This window comes from Gnatocerus cornutus, chromosome 5 (genome assembly GCF_029298725.1).
Source record: "Gnatocerus cornutus isolate USDA-ARS CGAHR chromosome 5, icGnaCorn1.1, whole genome shotgun sequence".
In the NCBI taxonomy this organism is placed as follows: Eukaryota; Metazoa; Arthropoda; class Insecta; order Coleoptera; family Tenebrionidae; genus Gnatocerus; species Gnatocerus cornutus.
Window position 1 is genome coordinate 16,928,441 of NC_142237.1, and position 23,552 is coordinate 16,951,992.

At 35.4% G+C, this 23,552-nt stretch overlaps 1 protein-coding gene across 5 annotated transcripts in view; it reads left to right on the forward strand.

Moving 5' to 3' along the window:
• Window positions 1-10,794, forward strand: part of LOC148175194 (homeotic protein spalt-major-like) — a 149,741-nt gene extending 138,947 nt beyond the window's left edge. For 2 of the 5 annotated variants that reach the window (XM_088036152.1, XM_088036153.1), the window contains 8 exons: window positions 4,792-7,625; window positions 7,676-7,952; window positions 8,020-8,153; window positions 8,527-8,676; window positions 8,740-8,989; window positions 9,297-9,448; window positions 9,623-9,796; window positions 9,850-10,794. In XM_088036152.1, the coding sequence (XP_087892278.1) occupies window positions 4,792-7,625; window positions 7,676-7,952; window positions 8,020-8,153; window positions 8,527-8,676; window positions 8,740-8,989; window positions 9,297-9,448; window positions 9,623-9,796; window positions 9,850-10,107 (4,229 nt within the window). In that variant the 3' untranslated portion in view covers window positions 10,108-10,794. The remainder of the gene's footprint in view (window positions 1-4,791; window positions 7,626-7,675; window positions 7,953-8,019; window positions 8,154-8,526; window positions 8,677-8,739; window positions 8,990-9,296; window positions 9,449-9,622; window positions 9,797-9,849) is intronic. The other 3 variants (XM_088036151.1, XM_088036154.1, XM_088036155.1) reach the window with 3 other exon arrangements.
• The last annotated feature ends 12,758 nt before the right edge of the window (window positions 10,795-23,552 follow it).

Here is a 23,552-nt window from a genome sequence, read left to right on the forward strand (position 1 = left end):
GGACCGACCGGAGTCTGAAAATGGTACTCTCACCTTGCTACGGTCCTGGCGAGTATCCTGTCACATGATCTGAGTTATATGGCAACTGTACTGCCAGCAACAAGCGAAGCAAGGCTTTCAATATGCAAGAAAAATAAATCTCCACGCTCTACCTTAGCAAGCTTTATAATTAGTGGTTTTTAAACAATGCCTGCGATTCTTTCTCTGTCGCCAAAGAAGCGCTCCGAGTTGTCGCCATACTTTCGTTTTGTTTTAGTCTCGCGTTTTATTTCGGTGGGATTCTTTAGGTTTTGATTTTTGACGGAAATTAATTAAACGTGTGAAGTCGGGGATGATGCAAATGTTGGACTGCAGTCGTGACTGGGTTGGGTTTAGCATTCCGTATTAGCTGCAAAGTACCTGCTCGGCCATTGTTGCTACGTGTTACATTTATATTTCTAGTATTGCTTTGTTATAAGCAATTTATTGGATTATTCGGAGAGATACAGCGCCAAATACAACTATGGACCATTGTTCTAGTGGAGATCGATAAATCACGGAAAACGGTTCATTTACACGCGGAGGAATGTGGATTTTTACTTTTGCTCTTGACATTATAAATTCTAGTTGAACAGATTAAGGTTATTTTTAAATGTCAACTCATCCCATGGGAATCGCAATCGATTAACCCTTGAAACAGATTGAACACCATGTGATTGCACTAAATACTTTTATTTTTAACAATGCTTTGTCAATTCAACAGAATTTCTAAAACTTTTTGATAAAAATTTAAAATATTTGGAAATGTACCAAGAACATGTATCAAAAAAATAATATTTTTTAAGTGTTCTTTCATGTTTCTCGAACACACAAAAATCAATTTGCTGGTGCCGCTAGTAAGAAACCGAAAAATTAAACCTCCAACAATTTGGTCTTGACGATTTCGTAAAATGCACCATTACGATCAGTCTGTCTCCCTGAAGCAAAATCTTGTTCGGTTCATGAAACCAGCATTTCAAAAATGTCTTATATCCTCGTAACCTAAACAGTCATCAGTCTGTCTACAGAAGACACAACACACCTTGGTAAATATGTCCTTGAATCCCGCCGCCATATAAAATCCGTATGTTAATAAAACTGAAGATTTGGGGAAATAAATGAAAACACGTCTCCTCATTAAAATAAACACGGGATTCTAAATGTGGTGGGCCACAGTCGTTATGTTGGGTTAGGCTGTTTCCTCGTGCTTATTTATAATGCCTGAAATTTATTTTCGTTGGCCTTGGATGGATGCATTTGGTTTTTACCTAAAAAAGTCAAATTACAGGGTCGAACCGATCAAACTGGCTCGAATCTAACGTAATTGCCTTCAATAAATCATGATATTGCGGGGGTGTAATGAACAGACCACCATTAAAGCATAATACGGCCAGTTGCGCAACTGTCGCCGAAATTTCTGTAAAATGATAATAGTGCAGGGTTTGTACATCTGCCACCCCCCAACGGCACTGTCACATAACTACCTGGCATAATCCCGGGCATATTTAGAACACAATAGCTGCAATGATGACATTACAATGACATAAATATAGACGTTGTTTGTCTTCAAATATCGGCCCGTATTATAAACCGAAGCTTGGAGCTGTGCCTATGCGGTCAGGTAAGGATAAATATCTCGTATTACATTGCGTCGATGCATTCAGAAGACATAAAAGACCACGGGGACAAATTTGTTGCGGTAAAACTAAAGAAAGGAAATGGACCGAGCTCTGTGTTATTACCATCGTTCATTATTTCCACACAAATGCATTCAGATTTTTATCAGGACGAAATTTCTAAAGACAAATCCCATATTTCATAATTACACAATTCACTTACAAGCCATAAAACGGGTAAATTTAGAAGCGTAAATAAATTACTTTTAAAGAACATGAATTCATATTTCTTGCGAACACTGGCCAAAGTATTTGGCTCATAAATTTGTCTTTGGTTGATGATACCTTTCGCGACTTCATTAATCTTTCGTTTAAGATTGTGTTAAAGTCTTGGGCGGATTGGCAGCAAAACTTACCTGATTCATTCATACGTAGAAACACTGCGAATTTTGAAAGCAAATTATACAAAGTCTTGATTTATCTAACATTATAAATTGACTAATCGTCACACTGCGTCGCTGTATAAACCTGTAATTTTAAAAATAAAAGTCTTGTTTTTTATAAAAAGCAGAAAATAGACCTATGAATTTACAGGCGTTGAATTTCAATAAAAAGCGAAACTGAAAAGCAAGATCTCAAGTGATAAAACCTGAAACATAAAAACTAGCAGCACTTGCGGTTTATGGTTAAATAATTTACTGCGACTAGCTTAACAAATTATGTATTTATTATGCAGTGACCTTACAGTGTATAAGCTTGAACTTGAAATCTGATTTTCTTAACAGTCTCTGTGCATGAAATAAAATCAAAAATAAAATTTTAATTGATTTATTAGATGCAATAATTCATTCGTGGAGGCCACACTTTTGATGTAGATTTTATACCTTGTAAATTGGTTAGATTGAAGAATGATTTACGCAGGTGCAATTTAATTTTATAGTTCTTTTTAATAAACAGTTTTATAGAATTCTCTAATTGTGCCCTTGTAAATTAGGCAATAAATTTGGTGGATAATTTATTAGAAACATTTTTTCTACAACCAGAGACTGAAGAGTTTCACATTTCGCTTTGACATTTCCTGAACCGGAGAAGAAAATTGTAGCTCCTTTTAATTATGAAATAAAATGATTAATAGAAAATCGATGTCTATGAAGAAAATGGAAAGGTTAAGTTGCAACAGGAGCCGGTTGCTTTTCATTGGTTAAAGAAAAATCAAACGTTCGTAAGAGTCCCAAGGGGTAAAGATGGGGGTTGGAAAATTGCGTAATTAATTGGAATTGCAAATATCACATCTTCTGGTATCCGTTTTTACGGTTCCGTTTCCCGCGAAACTGGATAACGCATCACTGAACGGCTTCGATATAGAAACGTGATCTGAGGAAGCCTTTATATTACATCCGGCATGCGGTGTTTACGGGCAAAATTGAAAAGTCTGTTCCAAGTCAGCTGAAGTCAGCTCGCGGAAATATTTTATAAACAACCCCTTAAAATTTAGTGAAAAACGGGGACGTTTCCCGTACCGCATTAAAAAAGCTCACCCCTAACAGAATAATAGACGGTGTAATTTAACGGCGGAAGTGATATTTAAAAATGCGGGGAATCCAGCACATATGACAACAGCCTGTTTCCAGCTTTATGAAAACGGAAGCTGGTTTTTCGTCGAGCACGAGCCACGAGTCCCACCATTTGTCTGTCAAACGACCCTCTCCAGATAAATATATCAGGGCCCTATTCGGCCCAAAATGCACGTGCCACAGACATCTATTTATGACGACTGGTTAAATTACCTTGACACTAACGAACTCAATACAATGTACTCTCTGCACCAAAAATAAACCCGAGAAGTTCTACGTTTCCACGAACGCGTAAACGAAAGTCGAAAAAATTTTACGTCACGAGACGCCCTCATCTATCTCTCTCGCTGGATCTCTAGAGACGGCAATGTTGTGAAATATATAACATCTATCTATTGCTGTTTGCGAAATTCTTAGTCGTAAAGCTCTCTGCCGCCCCTGCCTTTATACCGAATTGAATTTCTAACTTGGAAAACCGATCGATCTCGAGTTGACCGCTTTTCATACCTCCCGCGAGGAAATACGCCTAATGGTAAACAAATCTTACCCCGCCAAAAATTGCGTTAAAGCCATATTACCAATATTTGTGATACCTGAGCCTTTTCCAACGCAAAATTGCGTAATTTAAAGCTTGATATTGACACTATCTTCGTGTTGTAGAGAAAACCCAATCGATACCGTTTACTTTAAAATTTATTTTCAAAAGACTAATAAATAAGGTAATTGCATGTAACTACAGGAAATTTTAAAAGGTGTCAAGGTAGTACTTGTCTATTGCAGCATAAAATTGTTTCCACTGCTAAATTAAAACGTAGGTAGTTCAATAATGAGTCTTTTTTTCAATGAAATTTTCATTCATTTATAATGTTGCGCGCTGGAAAAAAGTAATTTAAAAACCCACCCTCACTCCGTTCTAAACATAATTTTTGTCAAAAAGCTGGACCTTTTATCGACTTATGAGTACTACCAGCGACGCGCTCAAATAACAAAGCAGGAGCGTATCGAATTCCTGCTGGTTTCGCTGCCGATAATGAGTTCTCGGCAATAAGTAATAACTTTTATAAGCAATCGATACGGAGAAAACGTCTGGTAGCCAGTTCGGTCCTCGTAACGTATTCAACCGTCAAATCGCGTTACTTCAAATGAATTCCTTTGGGATTCCTCGGTGTCCGGATTCATCGAACAAAGGAAAAACTCTACTGCTGCAACCGACCAAGACTTGTTCCCCACGTTCGCGTTATGGATATGGAATCTGGGCGGTCCCAGGAGGCGGGGATTATGAACGAGCAACAAGTGCGTTATATTTATGAATAGTTAGACACCGCCCAGCTGTCATAACCGGGATTCTGGCTGGTTCGCTACAAGCACTTTGTCATCTCTCGCGCTTGCTCCATCTTCCCCTACATATCATCCCCACCAGTTTCATATCTCATTTAATAATATACCGACCTATGCTAGCGCAGCGCACGCCCTTGTTTATTATTAAGGACGATAGAAAATGAGAACGTGTGGTTCGTAGATCCTTCTTTCGCTCGCGGTCGTTTCCCTTCAGCAAATAAACTAATTCTTCGTTTTAATTGCAGATGAACCTTCAGCGTGTATCGACCGAGACGTATCGTCACAAGATCTCCCGGATGTCTTGATGTGTCAACGATGTCAAGAACAGTTCACCGACGTACAAGAATATTTAACGCACAAAGCTGAATGCGAGAAAAAAGCTATCAAACACGACGACCCTGCCCATTCCGATCCCGAAGACATGGTGGTGTCTGAAGAAGACGATGAAGACGAAGAAACTGGTGGAAAGCGTCTAGAAAGAATGCGACGGCATCGACAAGACGCGGCTAATAACAACAGTGTTGAAGAAAATTCCCCCGATGAAAGCAGTGCGAGGCTCTCTTTTCCCTTTCCGATACCGTCAGCACCTGGCCATGTCACACTGGAAGCTCTGCAAAACACGAAAGTAGCCGTGGCGCAATTCGCTGCAACTGCTATGGCGAATAATTCGGACAATGAAGCGGCGCTTCAAGAGCTCGCAGTGTTGCAATCAACGTTGTTCACTTTGCAACACCAACAAGTTTTACAATTGCAACTGATAAATCAGTTGCAGCAGCAACTTCAGATTGATAGATCGAAAGCTGCGAGTCCTGTGTCGCCGCCACCGTCTGAAAATGACGGGGAAACTGCTCCGGCGGAAGCTTCGCCGCCTCCTCAAAATCTTCCAGTGTCGCGAGAGGCCACTCCAGCGCCCATGGTGCAACCACCGCTTAGTCAATCCACCCCACAGCCTCCACCAGAAAACTCTGAGAATCAAATGACTGAAATCAATGTTCCTTGCTCTCTACCTCTGCAGTCTCAACACTGTTCCATATCGTCAGCGTTCGCTTCAACCATTATCACCCACAATAACGAGCCACCTTCTCTAGACGAACCAAATACTTTAGAAATGTTGCAAAAGAGAGCTCAAGAAGTGTTAGACAACGCCAGTCAGGGGTTGTTAGCGACGAACTTGGCTGACGAATTAGCGTTTAGAAAAAGTAAGGGCTCGTTATCGCCGTACGATTCGAAGGGACGGAATGAACCTTTCTTCAAGCACCGTTGTAGATACTGTGGTAAAGTTTTTGGGTCTGATTCGGCTTTACAAATACATATCCGTTCTCACACCGGGGAACGCCCTTATAAGTGCAATGTTTGTGGTAGTCGGTTTACCACGAAAGGTAATTTGAAAGTACATTTTCAAAGACATAGTGCAAAGTTTCCTCATATCAAAATGAATCCAAATCCGGTTCCGGAACATTTGGATAAATATCATCCGCCGCTCTTGGCGCAACTAGGCCAACAACCCTCGTTGTCACCTGGTGGTCCACCGCATCCTCCACATATGGGTTTCCCAGGAGGTCACCATTTTCCTCCGACTTCTCTGCCGTTGTATAGGCCACATGGACCACCGCCTCCGGACTTGTTAAATAATCGGCTACAACCATCCCCTCACCGACCGCAAGACCCGTCGCAGAGGCTTTTTCCGCCACATGCAATGTTTATGAAGCGGGAAGAACAAGAAGCCCCGGAAAATTTAAGCAAACCTCCGAGATCTCCAAACCAACCCCAAGAAAGTCAGTGCAAGACCGAAATATCCGACGAAAAACGGGAATACGGCGATGACTTACAGACAAATGTTCCTCAGATAACACCAAAACAAGAACCAAATGAAGAGAACGACGGTGATCACGAACCTGAGAGATTCTCTTCGCCGGCACCTTACGATGAATGCAGTATTGACAGCAGTAAGTACAGTAACGACGACATGTTGGGAACGAGGAGTCCTGGCGCAGACCATTCAGAAAACATGCAAGATGAACCAGAGAATCTCTCCAATAAAAGTAGTTCGATAACAGTTCCTTTGAGTATTTCCACTGGTCAAAGACTTCCCGCGAATTTTGCGTTTGCTCAAGTCAGTTCACCGCCCAGCAGTACGTCATCGGGGAGTTTAGGGCCATTTCCAGGAACTGCATTGGTCGATCCAGCTAAAGATCCCTGTATCTACTCGAATTTATTGCCGAGACCCGGAAGCAACGACAACTCATGGGAAAGTCTGATTGAAGTAACAAAAACTTCGGAAACTAGCAAACTTCAACAGCTAGTTGACAATATCGAACATAAACTTTCAGATCCGAATCAGTGTGTGATATGTCATCGAGTGTTGTCGTGCAAAAGCGCGTTGCAGATGCATTATCGAACTCACACCGGAGAGCGACCGTTTAAATGTAAGATTTGTGGTCGCGCTTTTACCACCAAAGGCAACCTTAAAACACACATGGGCGTGCATCGAGCAAAACCTCCAATGCGTGTCCTACATCAGTGTCCGGTCTGTCACAAAAAATTCACGAACGCTTTAGTTCTGCAGCAACATATCCGCTTACACACAGGTGAACCCACTGATCTCACTCCCGAACAAATACAAGCTGCAGAAGTTAAAGATTTTCCTTCTCCTGGAGGTTTCCCGTCGCTCCATAATTCCATTAATCCATTCCTAGGGCAAGGATTTGCCGTTCCTGGATTGTCTCCCTTGGGACATGCAGGACTTATGAGCCAAAAATACGAGAAATTCGACAAAGACGAACACGAATCCATGGATGATGACGATGATGACGATGACGACATAAGCAATTCTGAAAATCAAAATCCCCCGTTTGCTTCATCACCGTCGGATACCCAAGGCGTACCCACCACTGCAGCTTCGCGCTTGTCTGGAAGTGGACTCAGCTGTTCAGCTGAAGATTTGTGCTCAAACCGAACAGTGGCGTCCGCTTCCCCTGTACAAAACGGAGAAAAGTCACCCTCTCAGTCTGGAGTTACTAGTCCAGGAAGTTCGGATATTCGCTCGTCCCCGAATCGTGTCACATCAACTCCCGTCCAGGTAATTAAAAATGTCTTGTCAATTAGATTAGTTGACTTTGTAATTGTTAGGTTCCACGTCCACCCTCTTCGCAGCAAGCTGGCAGCCCGACTCCTTCCGAGTGCAATTCTCTAGGTGCTCTAGACTTAACCCCCCGAACAAATCAGCCCTTAATAACGAGTCCCGGTCCCAGTCCGGGACCTCCACCGTCTTTGTTTTCCACCTTTGGATTGATACCACCAGGTCAAGGTTCCACACCTTTAATGTCGTCGGCACTGTCTTCGTTGACGTCGTCCGTTCTGACTTCAACAGCATTCAGTCCATTGCGTTTAGCTGTTGGCCCACCAGGTAATTTAGTAACTTTATTCCAAGCCATGTGGTTGAATGAACTTTGATTAAAATGTTTTGGTTTTAGGACGTGGGAACACCACCTGTAACTTATGTTTCAAAACTTTCGCTTGTAATTCAGCGTTGGAAATTCATTACAGGAGTCACACTAAAGAGCGTCCTTTTAAATGTAGTGTCTGTGACAGGGGCTTCTCGACGAAGGTACGTCAGATGAACTGTCTTTAAATGCATGTGATTGAATTGAGAAATAAAAGGCGGGCTATTTTTGTATACACAATAGAGTTGGCGACATCTCGAATTAACTGTTGGCTTTGAGCCAGCTATAAGTTATGTCGAATGTCTAAGTGGTCTATTTTTGATTAAGAATCTCACTTTTATATTCGTCTTCATTTTAAAATGATAAACATCGTAATGGTAGACATCCAGGATATCTCGATAAATAAGCACGTGTCATCCGGCTTTCTAACTACGCTTTTATCCAAGACTTCCATCCTTGACCTCGCTAACATTCGATATAACAAGAAATAGTTCAATCCAAGTCACCATTTCTTGTTTATTTCAAATACCATTTCAGGACAGATGTGTGTGCAGAGAGAGGCGTATCCAGGATGAAGATGAGCCTCGGAGAGCATGTAAACGGAAGCCTGCTCTTCGCAAGACAATACCATCGGTATTTCCGCTACCGATGAGCCCTGGATACGCCTCAAACTGGATGCATATCGCGGTAAGAGCCGCCTCTTACCGGCAATTCTTTCCAAATCCTTCATGAAATTGTTTCCTTTTTCAGGGTAATATGAAGCAACACATGTTAACACATAAAATAAGGGACATGCCACAGCATATGTTTGAAAATAAACCTCCTGTAAGCGGAGATGAATCTTCGCAAACCCAAAATTTACCGTCAAGGGATAGTCAAGTTAGCGAAAATGAGCAATCTAATCCACCCACACTACCTCCTGTGAGTGAACAAAGTAAAGAGCAACCGGTTAAGAGGGAACCCACTGAGACTGAACTGCCCTTGCCAAAGCGTCCACCCAGTAAGTAGCGAGCTGATTTCCTTCGGTATTTAATTTTCGAACTTGCCAGTGATTTCATTTTGATTCTAATGAGATGAAGCAGCAAGTTGCTCCATAATAAACCATCAATGGGACGAACATTTATTTCAATTCCTCGACTTTTATTGTGGAAGAACTTGCGCTTTAATTTTTTTATTAAGAATTATTTATTCCAACAATATTTTTTGTGTAAATAAGAGTGACCATAAGCGATACGATTAACCTTGTTGTCATCGCTTGCACTAACTAGCTGGTTGTGGGCTCATGTGTGTTGTGTGTGTGTTTGCAGGCTTACAGGCCAGTAAGCACTTGTGCCACGTATGCAATAAGAACTTCTCGTCCAGCTCGGCCTTGCAGATACACATGCGTACGCACACGGGCGATAAGCCGTTCAGATGCACCGTGTGTCAGAAGGCCTTCACCACCAAAGGAAACCTCAAGGTAAGCCAAACTGCTTGCGCTTCACTAACGCCACTAATTTGGGACCGGAGCCGTATGCACTTTACACTTTTTTTTAAAGCACTTAGTTCATTTAATCTAGCCAGGTCCCTTAAGTCGTGCATTTGTCATTTTACTATTAAGGAATGCATTCTAATGGTTGTCGACTCTCTTCAGGTACATATGGGAACCCATATGTGGAGCAACGGAGCATCTCGACGCGGTCGTCGCATGTCTCTAGATCTTCCTCCCATCCCCATGACACCCAAGGATTCCGAATTTCTGCAACGGAGACCAGACCTCTTTTATCCGTACCTACCGGCTCCATTCCTTAATGGCATGCAGCAAAAGGTAACGCACCAACTTAATCTAACTAATCGTACTAATTGTCTTTATATTCCCAGCTGAATGAGATGTCAGTTGTACAGAATAATCAAAACGGAATGAGTGGAGCAGGCAAGTACAGTGGTCTGTTGGGTTTCGGCTACCCTCCACCAGAGGCGCTGCGGTCGCAGGGTGGTTCACCGGAGCGGCCCGAGAGGCCACCAAGTCGCGAGCCGGAATCTCGGAGTTTATGGGATCTTCATTTCGAACGGAAATCGGCCCCCGAAACCCCACGAGAAGAGCTACTGCCAGCAAGCAGAGAGGGTTTAGCTGCCTGAAACTGGAATGACTGACATGTTCCTATTTCAACTAGTCTAAGAGCGGATCGGGGCAATGCATACTGTGATACATCAGCCGTAAAAGCTGCAGGGACAGCCACTAATACTGCTGTGTCTTCTTAGAGTTATTTTCATTATTAGAACTTGTATAATAATAGCTAAGTGTATATGACTTAATTCGTATATCGTTTGCTGTGTTATATATACGTGTCGAGGCCGCTGGCGATGCCAGTTTCTAGCTTTACTACACTCTGTATATAGTTAGTACATAAATGCATTTGAGAATCACTGTACCGTATGTTTGATGTTGTCCATGAGTTTTATTGAACCCGCTTAGCGGGTAACGTGGCATTCAGTGTATATACCACTCTGTACGATGAGACTGTTTCATATTATTGATGTAATGCTTTATTCCCACCTTTCCTTTCCTAAATAAACATTATTATTTATATTTTTTCTCACATCTTCCGGAATCTGTTTTTTGAGTTCAGTTTAAAACCTGCTCATGATCCACAAGATTAATACGTATCTGGATTGATAGATATTGTTTGTAAACATATGAGATTTATAAAATAATACAGTGTAAATGTAAGTAATTTGAAATGTTTTTATTTCAGGATGAATGTACAAATATTTTTAACTGGTGCGCTATTTAACTATGTCTGTATTTATAAACTCGTACAAACCAGTTAAACTCTGTTTAATTATAAAATATAAATATTTATCACATATAATTCGCACGGTTTTTACTTTTACCTATTTCTATTGAGTGGGCAGTTTTTACGGACCACATCGCACATGAAAGGTGTTATCTACCCGGCGCCTTCACCATTGTGTTATTTTGCCAGTGTGTTATATTAATAAATTTCTCATACTTCGTTTCCAGGGGTGTGTTCATAAAGTGAGACGTCTATTAACGCGTGTGACGTCAGAGTGATGTGATTACCGTTTATGAACGGTTTCCGTGGTTATTTAAATTCATGACAAAAACTATACCAAACTTCTGATATCGATATCTCGCTTATTTTTTCGAGTAAACTTAAGTTATTTACATCAGTGTACGCAGAATTTTCCGAAGATTCCAAATCTGGGATTTAAATTCAGATCCGACAACAAATAACTCAGTTATGGCCGATCAAAGTTTCGGAAAGTTGATTTTCATTTTTCCTAATTTGTCCGATCGATCTCAAATTTGGTCAGTAGATAGATCTCGGGCTTCTTTTTCGATTTAGGAATTTGACCAAAATTATTGGTGCGGGAGAAGCTGGTTGATATTATAAAATCTACATTTTTTTAATAAACAAAAAAGTTTTTAAAAATGTATTTTTTTAAACTAAAAAATTGAAGCACAATTTTTAACGGGGTGCGGAGACCTATTTTCAGGTTCAAAGAGGTGCGGCTTACTTGAAAGGTTAAGAAACAATGATTTATGGCAACAAACATTTGACGTGCATTTGAAATCCAAGACATTGCGCATGCGGAGCGTTTTTCATCAAGTCCGGCGATTTTTGAGCACTCTGTGCGTTTTTAGCGTGGTATTTATGAAACCTCGAGTGACAGAAAGCATTGCGCATCTTTATAAACGCTTTTGTGTCACATTTTACACAAACTTTACATAGAGTGATTTTTTATGAACGCAGCCCTGTTACAAAATAAAATTGATTCATTTGGGTTTACAGATTTCTTTTCCTGTATTTTCGCTATTTATAGCTAGAGACGCTGAAATCGCTCGTAGAAGTTGCCTGTTTTAAAAGTTTGTGATTTCAAGAAAAATAGGAAACTTTCGTTTTGCTTGATATTACCTCTCGTAATTTATTAGATCATTTTTTGAATGTGCCAATGGGTCTTGTTCAGAAATCAAAAATTTTCAAAAAGTTTGTTTATGAACCACAAATTTTGTAAGGTTTTTTGGACTCATTATGATGATTTTAGACCATTTTTTTTTGTTTAATTTTTGGTTGTCTAGGAATAGATTTAAAAATTACGATTATTTGAACGATTGTAGGTCTTTATTTTGGTCGTTTCTATTAATTTTTGCCAGTTTTTTAATAATGGCTAAGTCCAGAAAATTTCTGATATCCGATATTGTGTAGACTCTCGATTAGCCGAGTGCCGGTTATTCGAGTTTCGCGTTATTCTAGCAACCTGTGGTTTTGAATTTCTCCGCGTTATCCGTTCAAATACGGAATTTTATCCGAGTTTTTCTAGAAAATAAATAATTTACACAAAAAACTGCCGTATTTGGTCTGGCGTCTTGATTGTTCTTAGAATTGCAGTTCTGCAATTGCAAATTTAATATAACTGCGATGTAACTGGTAGCCCGGTCAACAAAGACAATGAAATCGACATAATTGTAAAATTTTGGTTAATTGTACAACAAATGAAAACAATAATAAGTCGATTTTTTGTGTAACATTTTTTATTTCAAACAGTTTGCATTATCCCAGTTTTTTCTTGTCCGAGCAAAGCCTGGTCCACATTAACTCGGATAATCGGGAGTCTACTGTACTTAGCATTTACTGCTATTAAATGGGAAGTTCACCATAAAATTGAAGCAATCATTTTTTTCCGCGATCAATACAAATTACTAAGCCGTAAAACAGGCTTCGTTGGAACTAATTTTTGATCCTTAATCAATTGATTCAGCCACTAGAACAGATCAAAGTGTGAAGAAATGCGGACTTATGACAATGAACCGCTACAAAAAAATCTGAAAAGTAACTTTATTAAGTTTAAACTAAAAATTCTCAACTAGTTTTTAGACCATCTTTTGAAATGTTTCTTGTTTAGCTACAAAATATATCAAAATGCTCCAATGAAAAAAAGGTTAAAAGTGATAGGAGTATTACTTTATTGTCTTGTTCTTTCTCTTTTTCAAATTAACTACCTAGATTACCAATTAAATTTTTGTTAGTTTATTATTAAATTTAGCATTGATGTAACCACAATTTGAAGTTTTTTCTTATTGCCCGATACTACCTACACTTACTACTCAAATACCAAATAAGTGGTTGAATAGGAAACTACAGTTCGTTGAATGTTGATTACTATAATGAAACCAGATAGGTGGAATACTTCAATTGATTCAAATTCTATGAGACAACTTTTCAGTATAACTGGCATAGCCTAAAATTGTATTTCGATGATCCGAAAGTGCGATGATATACTGAATTATGATACACCGCCAAAACAAGAAGATTTTAGAGGTACGCTAGATATACGTATTTAACATATGAACATTACATTCCTTGATTTTAGACGATAGTTTGAAATATATCTACTTTTTTAGTTACAAAATATATCAAACTGCTCCAATGAAAATATGCCTCAAAGTGATATTCGCATATTACGTTGTTTTTTCTCTCTTTCAAATTAACCACGTTATCACTAATCCTAATGAAACAGAATTGTTCAAACATGGATCTGAACTGTTACGAAATTTTTATGTAGATAATGTGACTAATTTATTATTTGTGAAAAATTACGCTTGTATTTTTGCAGGCAATGTTCACAATTTTCGTACTAGTTTACAAAAATTGTTTAATTGATGATATATTAGAGTTACTCAAACTATGGAACATAAACGCAGCAGGAACAAAAATTGCCCAAAAAATAAGAAAGAAGAGTAGATGTACCTATTAATGTTTACATAATTTCAATGGTAGTTTTATCGTATTTCTGGACTCTTTTAATTATATATCCTAACGAAGGTGATGTAGAAATCGTTTTTAGTAGATTTTTGTGTGGTAAACTGAGTTGTTCTTGTTCGAGACTTTTAACATGTATTTTAAAAGCAACTGCACTTTTGAGGACTGGCTGTATGTCAGCGCATACTTATCAAGTTTTTTATGCCACTCAAAAAGGCAGATTCCACGGCTACATGTTTCAAAAATTTATTGAAGATATTAATAAAAATTGTAATAAAACCAAGGACATCTTAATACATGACGAAGATTTTCAGTTAGAAGTAGGAAAAAGATTAAAGTTCTTAATCCAAGCACACGGTAACATATTAAGGTAAACACAGAAAATGTTTATCATTCTACTAAAAATATTTTTTGACAGAGGCGTCCAGGGAATTCTAAAATTAATACAGAATCTGATAGTGCCATTTAGTTTAAGCGCATGCATAATTTCCATAAGTATTGCTTTTTCTGTGTTTGAAGTAAAACATTACAATTTCTCGTTTTACAATTAAATTATAATGCCAATTTTTAGATTATCTATAAACCTTCTCTTATATTAATTCTACGTTGTACTTTTTTTTCAATTGTATGTTTTTTTCTGATGGCCAATGTAATTACGGGTGGAGAACAATTACAAACTATGGTAAGTATTGAGCAGTAGGTATAGTCATGAAAAAATAAAATTTTATTTTAGAGTGAAAGTTTATTTCTACAAATTTGCGGAATAGCTTGGTATGACTGGAACTGTAAAAACAGAAAAACTTTTTTGCTTGTCTTAACTAACAGTATTAAGCCTATACGTATTAAATTTACTAGTAATATAGCTATTAACCATCGACTAGGAATGAAGGTAAACAGTCGATGTTGTAACATAATTTTCTTAATGATGGTTTTTAGATATGCAGAACTGTTTACAGTGGAGTGTCTGTCTTTTATCAAAGTTTTTTTTAAGAATTTTAGTTTTATCAAATTTGTAAAGTTAAAGTTTATAAATTTTGTAAGAATATTATTTTAGTTGTATAGTGGACACCCGTTTTCTATAAAAGCACGCTCAAAAGCAGTCTCAAAAAAATTATCCATGTTCATGTAATTAAAATAATGCCAATGGGCATAACAACTCTCGTGGTGCATTCAACATTTCATAGTTTACTTTTTTACTTTTAATCCGATTATTGTTAAAAAACTTAAATTCGGTTTTATGAATCAAAAGACAAGGTTGCTTTGCTTCGTATTTTTAAGAACGCTTTGTGTTAGCAACCGAATTATTTGGAAATTTTCTAAAACGTTTTAGTACGCTGCGTAATGGACGCCGGTTTTCCACAAGCAATAAAAGGAAACCAAAACGAAACACATATGTGTTTTTTGAATTAATTGTAAGATAAAAGCTTTCTTTTTTAAACAATCAAGCTTTATTTGGTTAAAAATTGTATTGTTAGAGATAGATTTTTTAGAGTTAAAAATATTCTGTATTAAAAAAACGAAAAAGGCTATTAAACCAAGTTTCTAAAAGTACATGTTTTGGATTTATAGAAGATTTTTCAATGTTGCAACATTATAACAGAGTATTGTAAAAACGAATAGGTCTAGATTAATTTTGCTTTGGTTTCTGAGATGGTTTAACAAAAAAGGACATGATACTTCTATTATAGGCGTCTTTTATTCATCATCCTGCATAATTTCATTAGAATAAATATAATAATAATATAACAATTAAACCTTTATAATAGGTCTTGTATCCTAGGTATTAGTTGCCAATAATAGTCAAGTAAACCATCAATTTTTATTATGTTTAATGTTGCAATTATAACTATGTAATTGAAATAGTTAACGAAGTGGGTTATTTTTACTTCTAGTGCAATCAATACAAAGTACGTGGATAACTAAAACTTGTTTTAACTTTGATTGGTATAATAAGGTTTCATGACTGCTTGGTTACATCGAGTAGGTTATCAGAATTTAGTCAAAAGTGTGAAGATATGCTGACTTACCATACCCAGCCACCACAAGAAAATCTAAAAGGTAAATGTTTTAAATATGTAACTGAAAGTTAACCCATTGATTTTAGATGATACTTTAAAATATATCTACTTGTTAAGCTACAAAATATATCAAAATTCTGTTATAAAGAAGTGCCTAAAAGTGGTATTCTTGTACTATGTTGTTTTTTCTCTATTTCAAGTAAACCACGTCATCTCAAATCCTAATAAAATAGAATTATTTAAACATGGATCTGAACTGTTCCGAAATCTTTACGTAGACAATGTGGTTAGTTATTTGTGTTAAAAATTATGTGTATATTTTTGCAGACAATGTTTACAATTTTCGTACTTTTGTATAAAAATTGTCTAGTTGATGATATACTGGAATTAGCCGAATGTTGGGACATAAATGTAGCAGGAACAAAAGTTGCCCAGAAAATAAGAAAGAAAAGTAAATACATTAATATTTACATATTTTCAATGGTAGTTCTATCGTACTTTTGGGCATTATTAATGATATATCCGCATTATGGTGACGTAGAAATGGATTTTAGTAATTTCCTTTGTAATCAGTGGTGTCCTTTTTGCTCGAAAGTTGTAACATGTATATTCAAAATGGCTACACTATTAAGAATGGGTTGTATGTCAGCACATGCTTGTCATGTAACATACTTAAGTCATAAATGTAAATTTAAAACGGAGTTATTTCAAACTTTAATTGAAGATGTTAATAAAAACTGCAATACAATTAAAGACGAAGATTTTCAGGTAGAAATAGGAATTAGACTTAAGTTTATAGTCAAAGAACACTGTAACATATTAAGGTAAACATGGTAATATTTTATGCGTTTAAACTAAAAATGTATTTTAACAGAGCTTTACAAGGAACGTTAAAAATAGTACAGAACTTGATAGTTCCATTTAGTTTAGGTGCTTGCATGGTCTCATTAAGTATCGCTTTTTCAGTGTTTGAAGTACTTGGAACAATGCAAATTATTATTCTGCAATTAACTTGTAATTTGTAGCTAATATACGAACCTTCGCCCATTTTGATTCTACGTTGCACCTCATATTCAATTGTATGTTTCTTTTCAATGGTTAATGTAATCACAGGTGGAGAACAAATAGAAATTGCGGTAGGTCTTTAACAGCTAGCATATAAAAAATTCATTTCATTTCAGTTTGAAAGGATATTTCTGAAATTTGCTGGAATAGCTTGGTACAACTGGAACTATGAAAATAAAAAGAAGTTCTTGCTTATTCTAACTAATATGATGAAGCCTAGAAGGATTGAATTTTCGAATAATATAGCCATCAATCATCGACTGGGAATGAAGGTAACAATCAGACAGGTAGACTATAATTTCTTAATGATGACTTTTAGATATGCAGAATTGTTTACAGCGCTGTATCTTTGTTTTGCCAAACACTTTTTTAAGAGATCGGCGTTGTTTTAGTGAAGATGAATTTAATAAAGTAGATCATGTTTTTCGATAGAATAAGTTGACTTGTAAAAAAGCTTATACCTATCGTAAGGCAAATATCACAGTATTTTTTTTTTGCTCTTTTCAATAACTCGAACAATTCATGTGAATTTTAAACGAATGGTAAATGCGCCAGACATGATTTTGATTTAGAGGCGTTCCTTTCATATTATTATAATTTAGGTTAATTTATCGATCAATACAGAGCTATGTTTAATTAATATAATTAGTTTATCGGAAACTGAAAGATCATTTGATTTTGATTGCTCTAATTAACTTGACTGGGTGGAATAATTCTGTTGAACATACAACTACCTGCTTTATATGTACAATCATACAACTTGTACAAGTACTTAAATAATGTTAAATTATAAGTTTCAACTCTAAGAAAATCCCAAAGGTAAAATTCTAGAATATGCTTTAAATTGTAACAATGTATTTTAGACGATCCCTTAAAACACATCTACTTTTTTTGCTATAAAATTTATCAAAATGAAACCATGAAGAAATGTATGAAAGTGATATTTTGTTACCTTCTCATTCTTTCTTAATAAGAAGAGAAAGTAAATATATCAACATCTACACATTTCTGGTCATCATAATTTCTTACATCTGGACCATATTACTTTTATATCTATCTGAAAATTATATAGAAATGGTTTTTAGCGATATTCTTTGTAACAAACGGTGTTCAAGTTGTTCGACATTTCTAGGTTGTATTTTTAAAAGCACAGGTTTTCTGAGAATTGGCTATGCTAGCCAGAAGATCCTTTTCAAATGTTATATGCTACACAATAAGCTAAATTTCAAGCAATCTTGTTTCAAAAATTTGTTGAAAAAATTGATAAAAACTGTGCTACAACCAACGACATCATTAATGAAAATTTTCAAAAAATCGTAGCAATCAGACTCAGGTTTTTAATTAAAAGCCACTTTGCTTTGAAAAGGTAAAATATCAATCAAATTTTTTAAACTACAAAATTTATTTTCTAGAATTTGATTGTACCATTTAGTCTAAGTGCCTGCAGTATTTCTTTAAGTATAGCTATTTCTTTTTTTGAAGCAAAACTTTGTCTTTCTTTCTGCTTTGTTTGTTTTAATGATTTTTTTTAGCTTTTATACAATTCTTTGCCTATAATAATTTTCCGTTGGTCTATCTACTTATTTATTGGATTTTGTGTTATGGTCAAATGATTGAAGGTGGAGACCAAATTGAAACTGAAGTAGGTGAAGCAAACAAAAATATGTTGATTTATTACTTTTTCTTTCAGTCTGAAATTTTTTTTCTACTTTTGTTAGCTATGAATTGGTACAATTACAATTGTAAAAATAGAAGAATTTTCCTGTTGATGTTAACCAACAGCGCTAAGCCTCTAAACTTGAAAATTACAAATATTGTAATAGTCAACCATCGACTTGGGATAAAGGTAAAAAATGTTACTGTTGGAGCAAGACACTGGTCAAATACCTAACATAATTTTTAGATATGCAGGTTTGTAGGTATACAGCGCCGTGTCTTTGTCCTATAACATGGTTTTGTAATTTGTAAAAAATCGTCACACAATGTCACCATGGTTTCAAAATTCACTTTTATTTATTATTACAATTATTCACTTGTTAATAAAATTGTTAGAAAATAATTCGTAATTTTATTTTCTCTTCAGCTTTCAAAGTCTATACAGGTTGTTTCAGAACTCGTGCCCTAGAGAGCAAGGGAGTGTGTCGACAGCAATTCAGATAGTAAATTTAAAATAGTATATTAAAACACCGAATTTCATAAGACAAATTTTAAGGCACGAATCCAAGTTTATAAAACGAGCGGCAAAGCAGCGATTTCTTCTTGTAACAGAGTTATTCTCCCTATTTCTTCATTCGTTTTCAGTGCTATAATATCCCATTTCGATACGCGATGTTATAATAGTTTTGTTTTCATAGCAACATAGGAATCTTTAAAATACAAATTAGAAAAATCATAATAATTGATTTAGTTTTATAGTATTTGAGAACTGATAAAAAATTAACAATCAACCCCAAAAGCTTATTCGAGAAGTGGAGTAAAAGGTCACCCCAGTTTTCTAGGCAACGACAGTCTTATGTTCATCTGACAAAATTTTAGTTCAGAATTGTTGCCGCCATAAGCCTTTTCTCTCTGGGGCGCAAGTGCTGGGACACCTGTATGTATGTATACCATATACAGAGTGCAACAAAAATAAGTACATTAAATTAAACTGGTTGATTTAATTAATTAACAACTTGATTTCCTGAATTATTTTAATTTTAATTTTGCCGGTTTCGAGAACAGATCATTGTTTTACGGAAAGTGTTTGAATCTCAGAAAATGGTTAATTTTTCAAACGTCGAGTTAACCGACATGGTGTTGATTTACGGGGAGGCCGGCCAAAATACTGATTGGGCTCAAAGACTTTACATGGAAAGACAAATTCTAAGAAACCTGAACTATTCAAATATGCATCTGAAATACTAACGGATATTTTTGTATAAAATTACTCATAGTTCCTGTTCAATTTATTATTAAGACCCTGTTTTTTCTGACAATGTTTACAATTTTCGTACATTTCCATAAAAACTGTATGGTTGATGATATATTGGACCTACTCAAACCTTGGGATATAAATGTAGCTGGAAAGAAAATTGCCGATAAAATAAGAAAGAAAAGTAAATACACCAATATCTATATAATTGCAGGAATAAGTTTTTTTTATCGTAATAATTTTATGTTTCTAGCATGTCAATCGAGAAAATTGAAAAATTACTTCATTAGTAAATTCATAATACTCATATATTTGAATGAGAAGGTGTTTTATTTTCCGATAACTTTTAAATGTGGCATCAATCTAAACAATGCATTATTTGGAATAGGTGTAAATTATATTGGCGCTCTTTAAAACTTCAGATTCAAAATATACTTAGGTACAATTCGTTTTTTTTTATAACCTCAAACAAAGTACATAATTTAATATTTTTCAAATACCTACGAAAATGGTGGATGCCAAACCTTCGAGTGGGACGTATCACCTTTCATAATATAAGTGAGGTTAACTTCCCGGTCAATACAAAATTATGTTTTGGTTAATTTGTTTATTGGAAAAACAAATGATTAGATATTTGATTTTGATTGCTCTTATTAACTTTAGTGGGGGAAATAAATCAATAGATTTAACTCTTAGGTCATAAAGAAAGTGTCTGGCTAATACAACTCTGTAATCTCCAACAAAAAAATTGTTGTTATAAAAGTGCGTGAAAATGCTGAACTATCAATTTCAACCCCGAGAAAATCCTCAAGGTAACCTTTGTGAAACATGTGTAATCTAATTAAATTGTAACTACGTACAATTTTTAGACGATCCTTTCAAACACATCTACTTTTTATGTTATAAAATCTATCAAACCAAGATTATGAAGAACTGTCTTAAAGTGTTGCTTTGTTTCTATTTTATTCTTTCCGTCTTTCAGATACACTTTATCACTTCAAATTCTAATAAAATTGAACTTTTGAAACACGGATCTGAATTACTACGAAATATTTATGTACAAAATTACCTAAAATACGTGTTTTTTTATTATTACTCGTAAAGTTTGTTCCAGGTAATGTTCACAATTTTTGTATTTTGGTATAGACACTTTTTAATCGATGACGTGTTGGACTTGCTTCAACCATGGGACATAAATGCGGCCGGAAACGAATTTGGTGATGAATTACGAAGAAAAAGTAAATACGTGAACATCTACATATTTGCATTAATTGCAATTTGTTACATTTGGGCTGTGTTCGTTTTATATCCGCATGAAGGTGACATAGAAATGGTCTTCAGCGATTTTGTTTGCCACCAATTGTGTCCACGTTGTTCAGGATATATCGGGATAATTTTTAAATTGATAAATTTATTGAGAACTGGCTGTTTGAATGCTCATACATTTCAAATGTTATACCTTATACAGAAGTCTAAATTCCAAGCTATGTTATTTCAAAAATTTATTGAGAACATTGATAAAAATTGTGGTGCAACCAAAGACGTATTGATCCATGACCAAGAGTTCCAAAAAATAATAGAGTTCAGACTCAAGTTCTTAGTGAAAAGACACTGTGAATTAATAAGGTAAACTTTTAAAGATTTTTACTCTGAGTTAAATATTTTTCCAGAACTCTTCACGAAACATTAAAAATAATTCAATACCTGATAATACCCTTTAGCGCTGGTGCTTGTCTTATTATATTAAGTCTAGCTTTTAGTGTTTTTCAAGTAAAACTTTGATTCTTTTCTTTCTCAATTTGAGTTTCAATTTTTAGATCATGTACGAGCCTTCACTCATATTAATTCTACGCTGTTTTCTTCACACAGTTTTTAGTTTTTCTGGCATAGTTATTGTGATAACTGGAGGAGAACAAACGGAAATTGAGGTAATTATAATAAAGAAGTCAACTACAAGGTGTTTCTAGTATCAAGGATGGCTCTGGAATTCCTGTCAGGCATTATTTTGCCGCTTTGTTTTTATAATGAGTATAACTATCTTGAAAATTATTTATAATGTCACTTACGCCAACGATGTTTCAGTTACGGTTTTGTGTACAAGTTTATGATTATTAGGTTTCAAACTACAACTAGAACAGTTTTTTTTTCAATACTTACTTTACTCCATGATTGAGGTTAACTACAAATGTCGGTTGAAAAATCTAAACTTACATTTGTAATAAACGGCAAATTTCTTTGAGATTTCATAGATGCTAGAAACATTTATAAACACTTGTTATAACTATATTATAACTTGTTATAACATACTTAATTATTTTTTTAGTCGGAAAGGAATTTCATAACGTTGACGGAAACAGCTTGGTATGATTGGAACTATAAAAACAGAAAAACATTGCTATTATTTCTAACCAATTTAATCAAACCTTTAACTTTAAAATTTTCGAATGAAATAGCTATCAATCATCTACTTGGGATGAAGGTAAATAAATTAAAATATTAATATTTTTTTTTTATAATTGTTAATTATATTTTTTAGATATACAGGATTGTATACAGTGCATTAACTTTGTTTTATAACAGCTTTATATAAAAAATGAGTGTAATTTCGTTTTCAGACGACCACTATAAAATATGCCACATTTCGTACAGTTTTCTCTTAGTTAAAATTTAAAATTGCAAACAATTTCAGCACGAAGACGAACGAAGAGCCATACTCGTGTGCAATGAAAAATTTGAGATCTCTGATTGGCCGACAGCTGTGTGTTTTTATATTGCACACAGGTTGGCACAGATCGGTCATTATCGATATCTAACTTTCCGCGCAACGGCATAATTATTTTGTCCGCGGCTAGAGTGCTCTGCCGAATGACATTTTAAGTTTTTACTTGACGTGTTTTTGAACCGTTATTAGCAAGTGGAAAAGCGTAACCTTATCATAAATTTTAATTAAAAAAATAAATATTAACTCTGCGTTTTTTGTGGTCGTCGGAAAAATATCGTGTACAACACGTGTTGAAAATTCGATTTCATACTCGTTTGCTTAAGGCACTCGCCTACGGCTCGTGGCTCAGTTCTGCAAACTCGTATGAAATCTTCCATTTTCAACACTTGTTATACAATATACTATTTCAATAACTGACGAGAAAAATAAGAATGGAAGAATGAAATTAAACGATTCAATTTGGAGAAGTGCAATTTTAAGTTATTTAAAAAAAACAAACAAAAATATGCACGATGTATTACTAAGTGTTTTTGAGCACTAATAATAATAATAATAATAATTGTAAACATACAGTACACATTTTGATTATAATAGTTATTTGTGTACTAAGGCCAAAAAGTGTTTCTTTTTTGGCCGAGCCTATTTTTAATAAAGAAGGCAAGGGCAAAATGGCATTTTATGGGCGTGATACACATATGATTTTTTAGGCGACATCATTAAATTTACAAGTTAATTAATTTTTATTTATGATTTATTGATTTAATCATTTATAACAATTGAATAATTGGAAATATTTTGGAATCCTTCAGAAAAGTTCATATTTTTTTTATTTACATTTGCCCTTTCGGCATGTGTAGTTTCTCAATTTGTATGAATTAGGTTTGATGTGCTTGTTCGAGATTTGTCGGAGATTTGTCGGATATGTTTTTAAATTATTTGCTTTAGTGAGGACTGGCTGTTTAGGAGCACACACTTTCCAAGTGTTGACCTTTACTTAAATATCCAAATTCTAACCGATTTTGTACTAACAGTTTATTGAGAACATTGATAAAAATTGTGGGACAGTCTATTGTACGTCCATA